General features: G+C 34.7%; 1 protein-coding gene across 1 annotated transcript in view; it reads right to left on the bottom strand.

Moving 5' to 3' along the window:
• Positions 1–20,584, bottom strand: part of ZC3H12C (zinc finger CCCH-type containing 12C) — a 69,256-nt gene that overhangs the window by 31,694 nt on the left and 16,978 nt on the right. The window contains exon 2 of the mRNA XM_036861602.1: positions 3,705–4,453. Within this exon, the coding sequence (XP_036717497.1) occupies positions 3,705–4,453 (749 nt within the window). The remainder of the gene's footprint in view (positions 1–3,704; positions 4,454–20,584) is intronic.

Here is a 20,584-nt window from a genome sequence, read left to right as displayed (position 1 = left end):
ACTGTAATTTACTGAGCACCTACTACATGCCAGGCACTTGGTATTAATTATCTTTAATTCTAATAACAAGCCTGCAAGATGAGTTCCTCTTTTTACAATCCTGAAAACTGAGATTGGAGAGTTTAAGCAAGTTACTCAGAATCACAAAGGTAGTGTGTAGAGAATTAATTGTTTTTTAAAGTTCATTTTGGTAATTTTAATAAAATGCCTTTCTTTCCTACTTTTAATTTACATCTAAAGAATCATTTATATCAGTTCCACTGCTAGCATTTAAATGAAACTAAAATATATTCATCTTATACGTGGAATATATCTGCTTGAGAAATCAGAAAGGATATACAACAGTACTCTATTCTTAACTCATCCTCACATTTACCTATTATAATTTATTATGATGTATATAAATTTATTATATAATAGGTTTGCTAAAGTAACATGAGTAGGACATTAACTTAAAAAGTAAAAGCATGTTTGTTATATTTTATGCAACAGGAAATGGGTAAAATCTCTCTGCATTTTTGTTAAATTAAGATTTTGAATCTGAAGTAGATATGCATTTCTAAATGACTTTTATTACTTTATGTAGATCTCATAAGTGGCAGAATGTAAAAGTTTACTATGCATTTCCATGAGTTCTGGCACTTTCAAAGTTATGGACGTGGTATGACATTTCATTGTGACTGACAGTATAATGCTGCTATAATAAAATTTCCTGTCAACTTGTTCTCTCCTGCAATGCCTGAAGCATCTCAGGTTACATGTCAGATTAAAACATATGAAGTGCATTGTCCTGTCTTTATAGCAAAAGAAACAGAATGGGGCCAAAATAGCGTGGGGGTGGAAGTGTTTTCTAATTACATATAGTAGATTGTTTGAAATGCCTTAATTATGCCATTTATTTTTGTATCTCATCATGTGGGATAAGTAAAGTTTAGAGTCTTATGCAAATTTTCAGTTATCCAAGTACTTTTCAATTGCCACTGGGAACTAGGTTTCAGTCATGTGAGTTGCTCCAACTGTGACATCATTTATCTAAATGATATCCATTAAAAAAATTCACTTCTATGGGCTCTAAGTTTTATAAGTCTGATGCTGTTTTTCCCCTCCAAGGTGTTCTTCTGACTACCCCAAAGTGTATTTACCTCCAATGTCAAATTCTCTATTTGTATTTTGATTGTCTCCTCCTTCAGAGAACTTTGCTTCAAAAATTAAACTCTCATATTATTGCTGTTGTGGAGACTTTTTCCCCATCCCCTCAGCTTATATAGTTCTGTTCTATATAAAACTAAAAATCCTTTCTCAACTCTTACTCCTCTTTCTTCCCTTCCTCTGTCAACTTTCGAGAATAACAGTCTAGCTCTATTCCTTCATTTCTTGACATCTTGTAACTGAGTTTCTATCTTTAACACCATATGGCATTCTTGAAGACAATGATTTCCTGGCTGTCATGTCCCTGGATCTTTTTTCAATTCTACCCACAGGATACTCTCTCCTTAAAGCCTCCGCTTCCTTGAGTTGATGGCATTTGTATGTCTCTTGGTTTTACTAGCACTAAACTTTTTTCTAAGACTGGTATTTTTCACACTACGCTTTCCCTGGATCATCAGTTTCTTCTAACTCCCGACCTATTGATATCCACACTTTCCATGTTGAATGGTTCTTAACACTGGCTATGCATCAGAAATACCTTGGCACTTTAAAAATACTATACAGTTATTTGGGCTCTACTATACCCCATTGAATCAGATTCTCTGAGAGTTGAGCCCTTTAAGAACCTCTCTGGTGCTTTTGGTATATGGCTATGGTTGTAGGTGTTTCTCCAGGACCTATTACCTTCCTTCATTACTCTCTCGCTTGGTGATTCCATGGTGTTTTGGCTTTACTCATTATCACTCTGCTAAGGTAACTGTTCACTAGTTCTGGATTATTACAAGAAAAAAATATCATGTCATGGCTAAATTTGGGAAAGATTAGACAACAGAGAGGTTATTTTACTGAAGGACTTCTCAAGGTTGTATGTACACTTCATACCTCTATGATACTTAAAGCCCTTTTTACTCCCTTAGAAAGGGTCGTTTGCATTCAAATTTATCTCCTATCTCCTGTAGTCCAGTTTAAATATCATGGCCAGATTATCAGTTTAAGGCACAGCTCTACTCTTGACATTACCCTCCTCAAAAATCTTCAGTTACCTTTGGATTGGAGCCAAGTTTAAATTCTCTAGCTTGGCACTGAAGGCCTTGGAAGATCTGGCTTGAACATTTTCAGTTTGTTTTTACCTTTCATTATGATGAAAAGTGTATAGACTTTGAAGTCAGACATATTTGGGTTTGAATTATGTTTTACCTTGGACAAGTAATTTAAATACTGCAAATCTCATTTGCTTATAAACGAAAGAAAGATAACCTTTCCATCAGGTGGAAGCAGTATTATTTCGAGGATTACAAGTTGGTCCTTCTCATACTCTATGCAGAAATGCTGCTATCACCTAAAAAACAGTGGTTCCCAAATTTTAGTAGGCATCATTATTAGTGGGGGTATTTGTTACAAAAGGAGATGGCTGGGCTACACCTTGATCTAGACTTGGTAGGTTTCTAGAACTATACTGTCTAATATGTAGCCACAAGCTACATGTGGCTATTAAGCACTTGTAGTATGGCTAGTCTGAATTGCGATGTGCTATAAGTGTAAGATATCTGATTTTAAGACTTAATATGAAAGAAATAATGCAAAAATATCTCATTAACAATTTTCTTATTGAACACACATCGAAATAATATTTTGGCTATATTAACCTAAATAAAATATATTATTCATATTATCACTTGTTTCTTTTAAGTTTTTAATGTAGGTACCAGAAAATTTTAAATGACGTATGTGCCTCACATTACATTTCCATTGAACAGCACTGCTCTAGAATGTACACTAGTTAGAACAAGTTCCCCAGATGATTCTTTGATAGCTATCCTCAGGTCACCTTGAGAAACAATATATGAAATGTTAAGCTTTCTGAAAGAAGAACTGATGCCTTTCCATATCTTTATATTCCCACAGTATTCTGAACATTGTGGGCAGTTAACGATATACTAATTGAATTTAGATGCACTTTACGTTTTTAGCCATCAAAATCCATAAAAAAATTTCTCTGGAAGCTTTGCTTTTGTTTTTTTCCCCCAGTTCCTAAAAAATTATTTTTGAATTACATTTCTTAAATGGAACAAAAAACCCTCTGAAATTATGGCTTTGATTTATTCCTGAAATCAATAAAAATAATTTTCTCAAAGAACTGGGATTTTATCTTATGGTTATTTGACTTTGTATAGAAATAGGCCATTTATCTCTCTAGGTTCCAAAGTTATTCAATATGATCATACTCAAGCTCTTCAATTAAAACTAATGTTTAACACTATACTGGGAATATATGCTAATTTTTATACCATAATAATTTACCAGATGAGGGGGGAAAAAAAAAGACATAACTAGGGAAAAGGAGGTCTTTTATTTAGGGACAAATGAGGTAAGAGTGGTTGACGGCTCTGGAAGTAGAGAGAGAACTAAGAGAGACACAATTAGAAATATGGGAGCTAATGTTGGGATGCAGAACAACCTTGACGTTAATGACTGTTAGAAAAGAAACAGTCAGAAAATTAGAAATATGTTTTAAAGATTGTTTGGTAATAATGAGTGAAGATTTCCCCACTTACCTCATCGCCACATTGCTGCCATCGATAACTATTGGTCTCAGATTTTCCCCATCGTCTGTTACAATCTCTTGCATCGGAGATTCAGACCGCTGAGATTCCAGGGAAGACGTTTCCCTCATTATACTGTTAATTGTACTAACTGTTTGTTCGGCCTCACTTTTATTTCCAAGTTTGACAAGTTCTCCCAAAATATCATTGATTAAAGCATCGGTACCAAGTTTGTTTAGCACAAGCTGAACCTGTTCTTCAGAATAACCTAACTTCAGTGCAAACTCCAGTTTTGTTTGGTACTCTCGCACCACATCCGGGGGTTTCCTCACTTCCTTGGTTGGCTGAGACTCTTCAGGTTTAAAGTCTTGCAAAATTTCACTGCGTTTGAGTACATGAGGCTCTAAACACGGAGACCTACATAGTTGTCTGTGAGTCTTGGTTAATAAGCATGGCTCTACTGAAATGCTACTCAATTGTTCTGACTCATTATCAGAATTTGTGCTTTCTTCAGAGTCACCAGAGCTCGCATTCTCTTCAGACACCTCCTTTTCTTCCTTCCCGGAATTAACTTTATCCATTGTTGGTTTTTCTACCATTGACCAAGGTACAGATGTACTTAAATGTGGGTCAGTGCTCTCCACATAAAGGTGGCCTAGGTCATGCCCCAGATGATCCTTCAAGCCCATGAAGCTGTTATGTGTACTTGACTCCACTTTGCTGTTTTTTCTGTATTCTCGAATGCAAAGCACCCCGTATTCCTAGAGAAAAATGTAAAATATTTAGAATTTCATATCTACTGAATGATATTTCAGTATCATTTCTATTTCAATAAAGAAGTTGGGAGAGAATTACCAAACTATTGAATATCAACTTTGTTTTGTCTACATCCTCTCATCCCTTATAACACCCTTCCAAGATAGTATCATGTCCTGTTTTTCAGATGACGAAGTTTGGAATTAGAAAAATTAAGTATTCCCTCCAAGGCAACAAAGTAAATAAGTAGTGGAACGGGATTTTTTACCCAGTTTTGTCTGACTCCGAAACCCATGCTTTCCCCACTATATCATGATGCTTCTCAATCCTGATGGAAGAGATTTCCCCACAGTTAGAAAGGCCTATGTTTCTATAGTGACACACAGAATATTATAAAAAAGCCTGTTTTAGATGTGCTATGACAGGTTATGTACATTTTCTCTAAAATAATTCACAAAAATTTGCAAAAATTCTTTTAAAGAGAAAGCCATGTGAAAAGGAAAACATTACCTTATTATAATTTAAAAGTTATTGTTAATTTGGATCAAGCGTAACAACAATCTAAAGACTTTCAAAAACGATTTAGAGTACTACTGTGATGAAAGAGCACGCATTCTACAACAGCCAACAAGGAATGAAATAATTACAAAGTGACTTATATTCCACTTAAGAGATGAATAGTTTTGCCCTAATAATCTTTATTTTGTAAATCCTGAACACAGTAACAGAATACAACACTGCGCTACCCTTATTAAGTACCAGGGACTACAGTCTATTTCATTCCAGGGGAAAAAGCTCTTATTCTATGCACATTTATAGAAAGCATAGGAATGAAATATTCCTATAATTATATTTGCTGCTAAATAAAATTAGCAGCAAATAAGTAAGTACACTGAATAAATGTTATCTTAATTTCTTGAATTTTATGGCAGAAAATACTTCTGTATTATATTAGATAATTAGCTAATTATTATCTGCATTTGGTTAAAAAGTCATCTTTTATTCTACTTTCCCCCTACAGGAATGCTTTTACTGTTTAAAATGCTTTGGCTGTTTTACTGTTTTCCTAAAAGTCTACTGGGAATAATTGTTATTTCTCTACCAGGACCAGGTTAGCAAAATAAAATTATTTTCTCTTGTGCTTCATTGTAAGGACTATATGCACATCAGTAGTTTACTTATTAAGGCAATTCCAGTGTTCTACCCATGGATAACATCAGTAAGCCAGTGGTAGCTGAATATGAGACTGTCATAGAACACCTATTTAAATAACCTAAAAAAGAAAATTGGAAAAACATTTTATTCGACAGCTCCTCAACATCTTATTTACACTAGAAAGGAGCTATTATATAAATGTTAAGAGAAAATGCTAAGTGATTTTCTAAGAAGTTTCACATTTGAATGCATTAGAGTGAACTTATTAGAGAGTGCAGTATTTCTATACAATGAAATAAATTGTATTAACTATGGTAAATAATAGAGAAGAGCCCATGGAATCTTTAGCTTGAAAACCGTACACTTAAAATTCCTTCAGTGTAGAACTCCTACACACTTCTACAGGAGTTTCTTCAGTTTTATCCCTTGAGAAGACAGATAAATTTAACATCATTGTTCTACTAATATAGCATTCATTAGTTTTAAAGAAACATCACACTCTCCTGGCTCCTGACTGCACAACTGATAAAAAGAAATTTTCCTTGGGAGACCTCTATATCCATCTGCTCCATTATGAAGCTGTAACCATTTCAGTTTTTTTCTATTAATATGGATATGCATGAGCCCAATTATTAGAATTAAAGGAAGCAATTTTGAAAGCAAATCTTAATACTCAGTGATTTATTAACTACTGTAATATACAGACACCATAATGCAAGCAACAAATCACAACAGCATCCTAATAAAGGGATACAGTTAAAAAGAAAAATCTGCACTGTGGCCTTGGTAGAGCTCCCACCAAAAGTATCTTAAACAAGGAAAACCTATTGGAAGCTGGGCTGCCTGGCAACCAGAGCTGGTTGCTAAGCGGTACTCTTTTAACGTGCCATCATGAATGCTAGCACAGTAAAAGAATAATTTGGTATGAACAAAAGCCTATAAAAGAGACTGGGACTTAAGTGCGCCTGGTTTACCCTCTGAGAACAATGCAGCTGCCAAACCAATCTGGAAGCTCCGACATCATTGTTCTGTAAACCCCACAATCTGCTCTGACTGCAGGAAGTGTATTTAACGGGCAACATTTTTGATCTCCCCTGAAAAGTTTGGATTTTGCATAAGTGCTGTTGTGAGATAATTTTTCAAGATAATGACTCACTGACCAAATCCCTGAATTGAACTAAGAAATATTATTTTAATATTGAGCTGTAGTGTTTTTCTTCTGGACTGTTTTAAACAAGATTAATACTTTATGAAAAACAGAGCCGGTGGGGAACATTAGAATGAAATGTTATGTTTAAAGAATAGTGAATTCTTAATTTTCACATTTTTCAAAGAAGCAAAACCAGATATTATAAAGTTTTTAAACTGAAAATTATCCACCCTAAAGACGTATTGGTTGGTCAAAAAGTTCGTTCAGTTAGTGAATACGCTGTTCAATAAAGTTCTTCATGAACATGAGAAATTTCTGCTATTTTTACCTAAAACTGAACAAACTTTTTGGCCAACCCAACATTTAAATCTTTCGGTATCACTTTCAGTCTAATATTAAAAAAGTGTTGGTGACACTATGTAAATCTGCTTTGCTATGTAATTTTATTATATGGCTATAATGATTAAATAGGGAGAAAAATGGGATTATCCATTGCTTGCTTTTTATAATATTAAACTAGATAAAAAAGTCATTTGTATTCAAATGTATTTAGTGAATACCACACACCTTGAACTTGTGATAATTCATATAATTTATATATACTATTTAAATATAATGTTTCCAAGTGAGCTAACATGATTTTTAATATTAGGTGTAAGTGTAAGCTTGATTTACACTACTTTAAAAAATGTACACCTAATTTTGTTAGGCAAAATAACTTTTCTTTTAAAATATTTTGGTTGAACTTTTTTTTCACACTGACAGGCCTCTCTTCATCTTCCAGATTTCACTGGATAACTTTCTTTGAGGTAGCCAATGTCATCTTGTACTAAACAAGCAGTTAAATAATTTTTAGTTCCTATAAACCAACAGATTATAAGGACAAATAAGTTCAATTACCAGGCCTATAAGCTGCATATATTTTCCCCATTACATAATATAAATTTGAAATAACTTATTTTTATTGACTCAAATGGTAAAGATTTGGTTTTTAAAACTTTAATCTCTAAAATGCTTCCTTATTCACTTGTAATTAGTAAAAGATCACCCTTCACATATATACAATGGAATATTACTCAGCCATAAAAAGAAACAAAACTGAGTTATTTGTAGTGAGGTGGATGGACCTAGAGTCTGTCATACAGAGTGAAGTAAGTCAGAAAGAGAAAAACAAATACTGTATGCTAACACATATATATGGTATCTAAAAAAAAAAAAAAAAAAAAAAAAAATGATCATGAAGAACCTAGGGGCAGGATGGGAATAAAGATGCAGACCTACTAGAGAATGGACTTGAGGACACCAGGAGGGGTAAGGGTAAGCTGGGACAAAGTGAGAGAGTGGCATGGACATATTTACACTACCAAATGTAAAACCGATAGCTAATGGGAAGCAGCCGCATAGCAGAGGGAGATCAGCTCCATGCTTTGTGACCACCTAGAAGGGTGGGATAGGGAGGGTGGGAGGGAGGGAGACGCAAGAGGGAAGAGATATGGGGATATATGTATATGTATAGCTGATTCACTTTGTTATAAAGCAGAAACTAACACACCATTGTAAAGCAATTATACTCCAATAAAGATGTTAAAAAAAAAAGATTTCCCTGAATTAATATGGCACTAAAAAAAAAAAATTGTCAATATTTTGAAATCATTCAACAAAAAATTAAATTTAAAAGCTGACAAAAGTCTTAAGATATAAAAGCTGACAAAAATATCTTCATAGGCTGCAGTACTCCGTAATGTAACGTGTAAAACTTAACAAGGAATTATTATATCTTAGAACAAAGAATGGTATGTGATCTTTATTTTTGTTCAGTGCCTTAAAAATGATCAACATAAAAAAAATGATCAATATTACTTTGAAAATGATTAGCAAAGACTACAATAACAACACAAAATTTACTATTACATGCAAGGGAGAAAACACTTTTCTCCTTAAATTTTTAAATTAGGCTTTTAAGTTTTGCTTACATTTTTAAATTAGACTTTTAAGTTTTGCCATTTACTGAAATGCAAACGTATATAAATAATCTTTAAATTAATCAACTATTAACAAGAGTAATTTTCCTCATTTCATGAAGCAGCCTAGACAAAGTTTCACACACAAAGTAGGTCAATGTTTATATTCCCATAGTTATCAAAAAACTCCAAGAATACGGCTTAACTTTTAGGTTATCAGAGACCTATTATAATTGGCCTTTGCACTATATTCATGAACACAAAAGGTACTGAGCAAACATATATTGGTCTGAAAACAGATTTCTGCACTTAAAGAGCTTTAGATTTCCTCCAAATATTGTACTAGAAACTAAAACAATTTTTCTTGTTGAAGGCCTAATAAGTTAAAAATCACATAATACTATATGTTGAAAAAGAACTAAAATGTCATGCTATAGATGACATTTATAGATGATAAAGTGTAACCAATTATTTTAATTGCCAAAAGGAAGCTTTATACTAGCTGAAAGCAGATTTTATGATATAAAAGCTATTTACTAGAAATTTGTTGCATACACAAACATTCCCCCATTTAGTGAGCTTTCCTGAAAGTTCTCATTAGATAACTTAGATAATCCTTCATCTCAAATCCAGTAAAAAATTTTTTTATATTCTAAAAAGCATCATATTAATCAAGAATATTAGACCATAAACTTGTTAAATCAATTTGTTTGTTTGTAACATCAAGTTAACAATGCCATAAAGTGGGTTCTGATTGTTATCCAAATGGTAATAGTATGAGAACAATGAAAATAAAATAATGAATATGTAATAAATACCTACTGCTGTAGTCTCTGTGTATTTAATTACCACTGTATTTTAGTGAGTGCTGTTGTCTGCATCCCTCTAGCTAACAAAAGAAGGATGTCCCTTTGAACAGATTGGTTAATGCTCTGGGGCAACAGATGTCTACTGGAACTGCAGGAGACCAGCAACTGGTGGCCTGCCCATCTTCTGAAAACTTTCAATAGACTTATGCATATGTTCACACAATAGGGCATGTGGTAGAAATGAAAACCTCTTTTTAACCCTTTATGCTCTTTCTTTTCCTCCCAACTGATAGATGAAAGTCTTTGTCTCCTCCCTTCCCCATTACAGATCTCTTGAAAGCAACAGTTTTTCAAGTGACATCTTCAATCTAATATCTGAAACTAATGCAAGCAAAAAAAAAAAAAAAAAAGGTGGGAGAGAAGAAATTGGAAACTATACATGAGTACTGAAACTGCTGACAATGCAATTGAATACTTAATCATCATAATTAAAACAAGCTGAAACATCTAATAGCAATCCATCTCCCCAAGCTAGATTTTTAAGACAATGGAAAAATCTATTAAATCTTACTATCATTTCACAGCACCTAGGTCTGACAGTGACACCTTAAGAAACCTAAGAATGTGACAAGAAGATAAAATCTAAATTCATTGTTTATCAAAATATCAGAACACGCTATAACTTATCTTTAAGTACAAACGATTACATGACATGCCTAATGCCTTGTGAATGTTTATGAAACTGTAATTATTTATATAACTCCAGAATATAAAAATGTAAAACATCTGCTTCACAGACATATTTTACAGAAAGAATTTAATTTTCTGGTATTTCGGCACTATGTAATAATTTGTAGGCTTTCATTTGAGGTGCATTCTATCCTTAACAGAGTTCAAATTAATATCCTGAATACTTAGCAAAGTTTAACTTCCAAAGCATTAAGTAGCACATATACTCACGTTCGCGGGAAAATACAAAGACATTGGTTTCTGTAGCAGCTTCAGCAGTAACCCCTTAACACAATTTTAGCTGCAGACTTCCAGGCAAGCAAGAAGAACAATGAATGGGTGAACAGATGGAATGGCAATGTCTTTGCTTAACCTATTACCGAGTGGAATAACAACCAATCATAGGCCAGAAAGCTCACAATTAGTCGGCCAGGCAGATGCAAGCCAACCTCAGCACCCTGCGTCAGGTTCGCAGGTTTCTAAGATAAGCAAGTTGATGTCATTCTCGGGTCTGCCCCGGGCAGCATGTGTATTAACGAGGGGTGTGCGGCAACAATAGGCCCTACAAAGCTGTAGCAGGCAGCTGCTCTTTGAGAGCAGAGCCATTAGGCAGCAGGCTGCCAACAAGGAACACCTGGCTTGGGCAGACCAGCTTTTCCTCCTCGGTTTTAAACAAAACAAAGAAACCAATTATATTTTAAAGTAGTAAAAGTTGCATGTTTCCAAAAAGTCAAGGCTATCCTCTAGTCTATTAGCTTTTTGTTTCTGAGAGATAAAGAAAACGAGGTGTGTCAAAGTAGCAATTAACTACTGCAGCAATCCCTTTTCTTTAACAAATGATCTACTGGCGAAATGAGACAGAGATTATAGCAAAGCTACTTCCCTGGAAATACTGGGAAATATAAAATATTTGTAAGTATTGGTTCATTTGTGGCAAGAGAATAAAACAAACAAAAAAAGAGATGATGAAAATAAGATTGCAAAAGAAAAAGGTTTAAGAGCGTACAAACAGAACTGATTTTTTAAAGTTCATAAGATAAAACAAGTTTGGCCAACTTTGTGCCAAATGAGTCATCTAAACTTAATATTTAGACAAAACTGCTTAACTTCAACCTAAAATCACCAGAACGACCCACTTTATTTATGTCAAATAACTGTAAAATTATTTTATTATGGATACTAGTTAATCATGTAATTAAATAAAAGCAAAATCGTTCATTATGTTTTAACATACAGCATGATGTTATTTGTTATATTTGTATTTCATAAAATTTGTAAGATGTAATACTCAAATTTCAGTTCAGGAACAGGTTAACTTTACAAAGAAGAAACATTGTAATATTTTTAAAGGATATGAGTATACAAAAATCAGCTCTGTCAGTGAGGAAGCTTGTCACCCCTGATTTATTTCAAAGTTCCAGACTACAGTATTTATAATATTATGGACTACTTGCTTTTGAGAGCTGCATAAATTGTATCTTGAGTGACCTCTGATTATGGAAATTCAATCAAAATTTAAACACCATCAGGTGTTGTGAGACTATTTCCTTACTAAAGAAAAAGGCAATCTGAAGTGGTTCTACTACCTACTTATGTGATGTAGAACACACACACACACAGGTCTCCCCTTTTCATTCCAGTGCAAATTAAAAGAGTGAAGGAAAAAGCTCCTCTTAAAATACAATTTTCTGAGATAGGCTGATTTATGCAGAGCCTGGGCTTTCCCATTATATAATCAAGTACCCTAAAGGTATAAAATTTGGTTAAAGCACCCCAAACAATCTCAAACAATATCAATCAGTCTCTTTTCTCACACACAAAAACAGAGGCTACTTGCATGTAGGACCATGTGACAATACTTGGAAAAAAAGTTAATATTGGTTGGGACTCTTGGGCATGTCCTTATTGTGCCCAGTCAAATGTAAATGAGAGGTACTCTATTTACAAAATAAGAGAGAAATCTACTCTAAATGGTTAAAATTTTTCAGTTACCTCACCGAAGACATTCCTTATGCCTACTAAAAGCCTAAAAATTATTGCTGTTTCCAGAAAGAAAACTAAAATACAAAGTATGGTATTTGTAGATCACCATTTGTCTATAGATATTTTTCCTCAAAAAGAGCTTAATATTCCATGAAAGTATGTTATTCCAAAAACGTTAGAAAATTTAAAAATCTGTGAAAGTATTTTTAAACTAAATGTAATTATTAGATTCTGAATGCCAAACTAATTCCTAAAGGAAGAACTATTCTTTTTCTGTCAAGGGTTACAGTAATGTTTTTGCAATAGTTACACCCATAGCCTAATTCCATAAGCCCACAAAAGATCAAGATAAAGCATTTCTAATATTATAGTTTATTGCAAAGTATAATGTGAATTACATAGAGTTCAAATTTTATGTCTTGAGTAAGCATATGAACATCACAGAAATCAAGTTAGAATTTTTCTTTTTTTTTGTTGGTGTGGTAGTAATTTTTTTTTTTTAATTTCATGAGTAAAAAGGTATCATCAACTCTGAAAAAAGTAAGAAAGATAAATCAAGGCCACTAGTATGCTTAGTAAATGTACTTCTAGTAAAACTGAGTTTGATTAAATAAGATTAAGATGAAAAATATGACATATATTCATGCAAAGTAGTTACAACTAAAACCTAATAAAACTTAAGCTATGTACTGACTAGAGATAGCGAGGTCAATATTTATGAATTTACATTAAAATCTTTTCCTTTTTGTATATAAAAAAGACACTCTTTAGTATGAATAGACAGTCCCTCTTTCCCTTGGGCTTTCTTTCTTCTTTTTACCCCTTTGCTACTATAGTTACTACTTTATAGCTTTAATTCAGGAGGAGGAGGAATCTTCTCACTAATTCCTGCCACTGTGAACACAAAGAATGAGAGAAAACTACCCAAGAGCTCAGCAGGAAGCCTGATCCCTAGCACTGGATTAAGCTTTTTTGCAAACAGCAAATAAAGGCAGTGATCTGAAAAAGCTAATCAGATCCTGCTGTGGTATTTAGACTATCTTGGTTGCTAGTATTGGATAACGTTAAGCACATTAAAACATCTGTAGGTGAAAAGAGGCCCTTGCCTGCCTTTCTTAGTCACATGGCCCTGGTCCACTTCCCATTGCAGAGAAAATGCAAACAGCTGTACTGGGCTGTCTGGGTCACTGCAATAAATGACCGAGCACGGGGCGCAGTTATGACAGTGTGGTTTTAGTGATAACACTAAAATCTGTCAATGTCAAGGGCTTTTCTAACGTTTGAAAATTCAACTGTTTGCTGAGGTATGAATGTGAAACACGTGGGTTTTGATGTTAGTGTTGGAATCAATTCTCTTTGTCAGCAGTGATCCAAGCCGCCTTCCTGGTACCTTTCTCCTAATATGGATTCGTTCTCCTTCAATCTACAATTCTTTTCATCCTAAAACACCTCCATAGAAGTAAGATTATTAAATTAAATTTTCCCAATTGTCACCAGAAGATTGAAAGGTTAAAGTTTTAACCAAAAGCTCTCATTATTTTTGATTAAAAAAAAAAAAAACCCAACCAACCAAAAACCTAATTTATACACATGGTGTAAAAGAAAGGAGCAAAATCAATCAGGCACTAACCCTAACCTCTGAAAGTTATTATATCTAGTAAATCAGATGGGCATGAGAGCTTTAATATATTTCATTCCCTTAGGCTTAGATTACTTTCATTTCTTAAGTTATCTCCTTCCTTGAATACCCCCTAAGTACATCCCTGCCAAAGTAATTTTCAATGACACCACGCTTAGGTTTAAAAAAAATCTCAGCAGATCACATCTCTGGTCCTCTGCTCTGTTTTCAAGATTCTTACAACCGGGGCTCCTGTAGCCCTGTATCCTTATTTCCCACTTCAATTAAGGTGAAGGAATAGCAAAAGTGAAGTCACAGATGCTGAAACAACCATCCCTTCACCCAAGTGTTCTCTTGCACAGCCTCACCTACCCAGATCACATCTGTTGTTCTAAGCCCAGCTCAAGGTTTATTTTTCCATAAAAATCTTCTTGGACCAGTCTGGTTTTTATTGAATTTCTATAACATTAATAGTCTGTACTGCACAATATAACACTTATTTATGAACCAGGCTGTAAGCTTCTTGAGGGCAGATCCATTTAATCTTTGATAATACACACAGCAAAAAAAACCCTATATGGTACCCAGCAGTGTGTTGCTATCTAGAAGACATCTGAGTGAAAAACAGGACCAGTAAAAAACAGGCTCCAGCAAATTTGAATGCAGGCATTCATATGAACAAAATGCTCCCTGCTAGTTTTTATTTCTCTTTGTGACAGGGTGAGCTTATCAAAGAGCCCGCAGTGATTTGCAATGTTCCTGTAGCCCTGGCTCTGCCACTGGGGCTGCTTTCAACATTCAAGGCAGCTGTGAAATTGAGTGAGCTCAAGCCTGGCAGGGATGAGAGGTCTTTTCCTGCAGTCTCCTTCTCTGGCTTCAATTTCCTAACTAGAGTGGCATCCCTTGGAGTAACGCTCTGGCCTCTTCCGCCTCACTTGAGGATGACTTATCTGAGGGGTAGGTCTGGGAAGAGGAGTTGTGTAAGCAAAGTGCAGCCCCTACCTCTGCACATTTCTCTTGGGATTTGCCCAGGTGCAGACAGCACACAGTGGCTTTGCTCTCCAGCACTGCCTGAGATTGGATGACTACATCTTTCTAATTTGGGGGTTCAATGTTGCTAAGTCCTTTATGCTGTGCTCTTAAGTCATGTTCTGCAATAGCTCCATCAAAAAAAGAGCTGCTATTTTGATGTCCATCTACTTGGCTCCTTTGTTTATTTCTCAATTGGTTCAGAACTAAGGCAGGAAAAAGACCCCCTCAAAAAATATTCAATAATAATAAGTTTTGTTATAAAGAACTATTAAGGAAAAAAAAGGTGATGAAAAGACTTACATAAATTAACTCAACAGACCATTTTAAAAATACGTATGAAGGGATAAAGTTAAAAAAAAAAAAGAAACAATTCTGTGACAAAGAAAGAAGATAATGCTTCTTCAAGTCAAAATTCTTAGGGTTTGATTATAAAAATATTTCAGTGCCATATCACTAAGAGCAGATATCTTTCAATTCTCTCCAGGGTTCAGAGACAAATAGGAAATCCACAAAAACAGTATTTCTTCTCAGTGGTCTAAAAACAAAGAAACATTTCTGTAGTCACTTTAAGTGACAATATAACCCATATCATTATTTGGGTTATATTTTCAAATATTTCCCAATGATTAGCTTCCCATTTAGTATTTTTTTTTTTTTTTTTTTTTTGGCAGCTTGCGGGATTTAAGTTCCCTGACCAGGGATCAATGGGGTCATACAGCAGTGAAAGCGCCAAGTCCTAACCAGTGGACTGCCAGGAAATTTCCCCCATTTAGTATTTTTAAAAATTCAAATAAACAAGCAAGTCTTTTAAAACGATGATCTTCAATTCCTATAAAACTTGTAAATACTCAAGGAATGAGAAATTTTAGAAAAGCTCGGAGAATACAAATGACATCCGAAATGCTGATGTACTAGGTTGCTAAAGCCGCTAATGTGTGGCGGAGCAGGATAGAGAAAATCCGTGAGGAAAAAAGGACATAGATGATCTTAAAAGAAGTATAAAGCACATGATATCATCCACGTTAACAAAACACAGTTATATTAAGTACAAGTGAAACTGAGGAAAAGCTGACCAAAACTGTGTAATTTTATATAAAATATATGTAAGACACATTCTCTGCATTATAACACAGCTGGATGGTAGTTAAATGGCACTTTGTCTCTGACAATAATAAGATTTACAACATCATTCTCCAAGCCTAGTCAGAACTCAACCCATCTCTCCTTTTGATGCCACAGCACTGTACCTCTCACTCCTGACAGCACCCCTCACTTCCCACCTGCACGTGCTCATGTGTGCACATCATTTCATCTCAGACTGAGTGTACCAGCTGAGGACGGTGCATGTCTTATTCTTCTTCAGGTATTAAATAACCCTATTTAGCAAACTAACTCAAAACTTCTTGACCAAAAGTTTAAGTGAAATTGACAGATTCAGGCTATAAAGAATAATTGTATCAGACAGAATTAAAAGAGGACTCTATTATTAGAGGTCTCTGTTCTTGCTAATGGTCTAGAAGACAGTGTAATGGTACATTAAATGTAAAGGAACTCAGGAAAAGATATATAAAATATGGTATACAGCAAAGTATGACCCAATAAAAGTTCTTTGTTAATTATAAGTTTTATCTAAGTATAAATTCTTGCTAATAATCAAGACAGATAATAGTTCCTTACATACCAACTGCTATAAGATGAGAAAATGAAATGCTTGAGTTAGTCCTTGCAATGGTCCTCATTCTACTGATTTTAGACAATTGTCCCAGTGTGCAAAAACTGAAAAACTTTGAGAGGCTAACAAAATGAATGGTTGTGTTAGAAAATGCTCAGTCAAATTAGCACAGAAGTTCACAACACAATTTGTCTTTACAGAGTTCTATTCATATCAGAGGATGATATAGTAATTTAGACATTAAATTTAGAATTCTGAGCATTTAGGACAAGATTCCTTCTAAATGCAAATCATCATATACTATAAGTTAAATCTAGACTATGAATCATCCTAAACAGCTGCCAAAACAATTCAACTATAAACTCTAACAGGCCAGAGATTCTTGTGTTTTGTTTTCTGCTGTATCTCCAGCAACTAGCAGAGTGCTTGGCAAACAGCAGGTGCTTAATAAATATGTGCTAAATGATAGCATTCCAATAACTGGGCCAAAATCTCTTTTCCAGATTTATTTGTTCTTTATGTCCCTTCACATAACCTACACTCCAGCCAAACACGAGGATTTAAAGCAGTGGTTCTCTTAATTTGGTTGCACACTGGAATCCTCTGGGGAGGTTTAAAATATACTGGTGTAAGAGTTTCATCCCTGGAGATGTTTATTTATTTATTTATTTTTTGGTCTGGGTGATTCTAATGTATAGCCAAGTTTAAGATTCTTTCTTCTAAAATACCTTTCTCCATAGTTTCACAGGTTAAAATCTTATCTATTAGTATTGAAGATTCAACTAAAACCCCAACTCTGCCATGAAACCTTTCCCGGAACAGTGTTAAACTTATCTTTGGATTATTTGAGTTTTGCACAGGGCCTGGCATAAGGTTAGGACTTGATAAATGTCTGAGTGGTAAATAACTCTGGGAGCATGGCACATAGCAGGAACGCAGTAAATATCTATTGAAAAACTGATGTATAGTTGGTCCTCGTTATCTGTGGAGTCTGTACTTGCAAATTTGCCTACTCACTAAAATTTATTTGTAACCCCAATAAATCCTCGCGGTGCTTTACAGTCGCCCCACGGCCACGTGCATGTGCAGAGAGGCGGAACATTTGAGTTGCCAGACAGGCATTCCAGCGGAGGCCGAACAAAGCCCTCATGCTGAAACAAGTGTCCTAAAAAGGGCTTGTTAGTGCTATGATTTTTGCATTTTTGTGCTTTCTGTTGGTGAATTTGCTGTTTAAATGGCCCCCAAGTCTAGTGTTGAAGTGCTATCTAAGTGCAAGAAGTCTGTGATGTGCCTTGTGGAGAAATATGCGTGTTAGGTAAGCTTTGTTCAGGCACAAGTTACAGTGCTGTTGGCTGTGAGTTCAGTGTTAACGGATCAACAGTACATATTTAATAAAGTGTCTCTAAACAGTACTGCATGTACAACAAGGTTAGGTATTGATTGGTCCATGAAAATGTTCTGACCGGAGGCTTGCAGGAACCTAATCCCGTATTTCCTCTAGAAGCAATGGTTCAGTATTTGCAGTGACTTCATAGAACATAACTACAGTTGCCCCTTGAACAACAGTGGGTTTGAACTGCAGAGGTCCAGTTATATGTGGATTTTTTTCAACAGATACATAAGGACTATGTGATTCTTGGTTGGTGATCTGGGGATGCAGAACCCTGGATAAGAAGGGCCGACTGTGAAGTTACACTCGGATTTCTGACTGCACAGAGGGTCGGTGCCCCTAATGCCTGTGATGTTCAAGGGTAAACTGTTCAAGAAAAACAAGATTGACTGTAATTTCATCCTCTCTTCAGAACTCTTAGTGATCTTACCTGTAATTTTTAATGCCAGTTTCATTCAGCAAACGGGCACCTCCTAGGTGCCAGGTGCTGGGGATACAGCAAGAACAAAGCCAGTCTCTTATCTCACCAAACTCACAGAGGGAGAGAATGTACACAGTAAATACACGTCAGGTGATGGTAAATGATATAGAGAAACTTTTAATCAGGGGAGGCCTTTATGATAGGGTGGTATTTGTGCAGATACCTAAATGAAGTGAAAGGAATGTGTAACAGGTGGAGGGAGGGTTGAGTACAAAGCCCTGAGATGAGAGCTTTCACAGGACAGCAAGGCGGCCAGTATGGCCGGCGGCAAGTGAGCAAGGGGAGGAGTCAGCAAATGAGGTCAGAAAGGTCAAGGTCAAGACAAGCCATGTCATGCAGAGCTTTGAAGGGCAACGCACCTCAAAACTTTACACAGCGTGGGAATCATAGAGAATCTTTTTCATGTATATGCTTCCAGCTACTTAAGAATTAGTTTGACAAGTTTTAACGGAAAAGCTGCTGTTGGGAGTTCGATGGAGATTGTGTTGTAGTAATACTTGCTTAAAAAGCACTACTGATTTACTGTATTGTTTAATCAAGAATAATTGATTGAAATTTCCTCTTTCAATACAGTTCCTAGATTTCTTTCTAGGGGGCTTATAAATTTCTTTTTAAACTTGTCTTAAAATATTTTGCTTTTGTTCTTGCTGTGAATGGAGGTTTTTCTCTTCCCTTATATTTTCTAACTAGTTATTGTTGGTGTCTAAAAAATAATTATTTTTATTCTTGTACATAAAACTTTAGTGAACTAGGTATCTCAGTGAACTCAATGTTTCTATTAGTGTTTCACTGAGGCTCTTGGGTTTTCCAGGCATATATAATAATGTAAAATCATCAGATTGCCTCTTCCTTACCAATTTTTACATCTCTTGCTTCATACTTTTGTCTAATTACATTGTAATGTTAACAGTAGTTATTTTGTGTCATTCCTGATATTAATGGGAATGTGTCTAGTGTTTTATTATTAAGCGTTATATTGATGGCTGGTTAGGTTGTACACACATACATATAAAACATACACAGCTATCACATTGGGCAAATTTACCTCCTCACGCCTCATCTGTTAAAAAAAAAAAAAAAATATATATATATATATATATACACACATACACACACACACACACACATATAAATAGTTGTTTTGAAATTTAATGAGCTAATACATGTAAAACACTTGACATCTGGAACAGTGCCAGGCACACAGTATGCACTCAGTAAGTGTTAGCTGTATGTAATTATATGTTTATATACAACTATACATTTACACACCACACAATATGTAGCCTTTAAAAAGTCACTTATAGAAATATGTTTTTCTCCTACATGAAAGATTTAAGAAAAAAATTAAAAATGTATATTGCATTAAAATGATATATTAAGATGATCATAAAATTTCTTCTTTGAGTTACTAATATTGTGAACTATATTAACAGATTTACTAATATAGATACATGATTACATTTTGGAGGATTATACTGTATATGCTGGTATTTCCCTAGGAATTTTTACATCAATAATCATAAGACTGGCTTGTCATTTTCTTTATTTGCTTTGCCACATTTGGGTACCACTATTTTGCTGATGTTAGAAAAGGGATATGGTATTCCATCCAAACTTTTTCTCAATGACAAACCAATTGCCCCACATACCAAAGGGAATTAGACTAGACTGGGCCATGTGTTCCTATACAGGCAGCACTATTTCTAATATCTGATTTACCGGTATTCTGAAACGTGTACCTGACCCCTTACTGTAAGTTCTAGGGTAGAGTTTACTCCAGCATGGGGTCCAAAGAAAAGAGGATGAGCAAGAGAGAGATCTTATAATTTATGGATATAATACACCCTCTCCCAAAAAGTATCCAAATATCCTGGACAAATTACACAACTGCTGTGTCTCAGTTTCTTCAACCATAAACACCAACAGCACACAGTTGTAATATATATAATAACTTAGAACAGTGTTTGGCACATAGTAAATATTAAGTATTATCTTAAAAGTTTATACTAAAGTGAAATTTCAGTACAAAAAAATAGAAAACCTGATTTTCATTATTTTATGTTCTCATTAATATAATTCTAAAGTTCTGTCTTTGTTCGTGATCTCAGAACATGAATTTTGTTAAATTAATAAAATAATTTAGAACAATGTTTCTC

Source organism: Balaenoptera musculus, chromosome 8, assembly GCF_009873245.2.
Source record: "Balaenoptera musculus isolate JJ_BM4_2016_0621 chromosome 8, mBalMus1.pri.v3, whole genome shotgun sequence".
NCBI lineage: Eukaryota > Metazoa > Chordata > Mammalia > Artiodactyla > Balaenopteridae > Balaenoptera > Balaenoptera musculus.
This window is presented reverse-complemented; position numbering and strand designations above follow the sequence as displayed.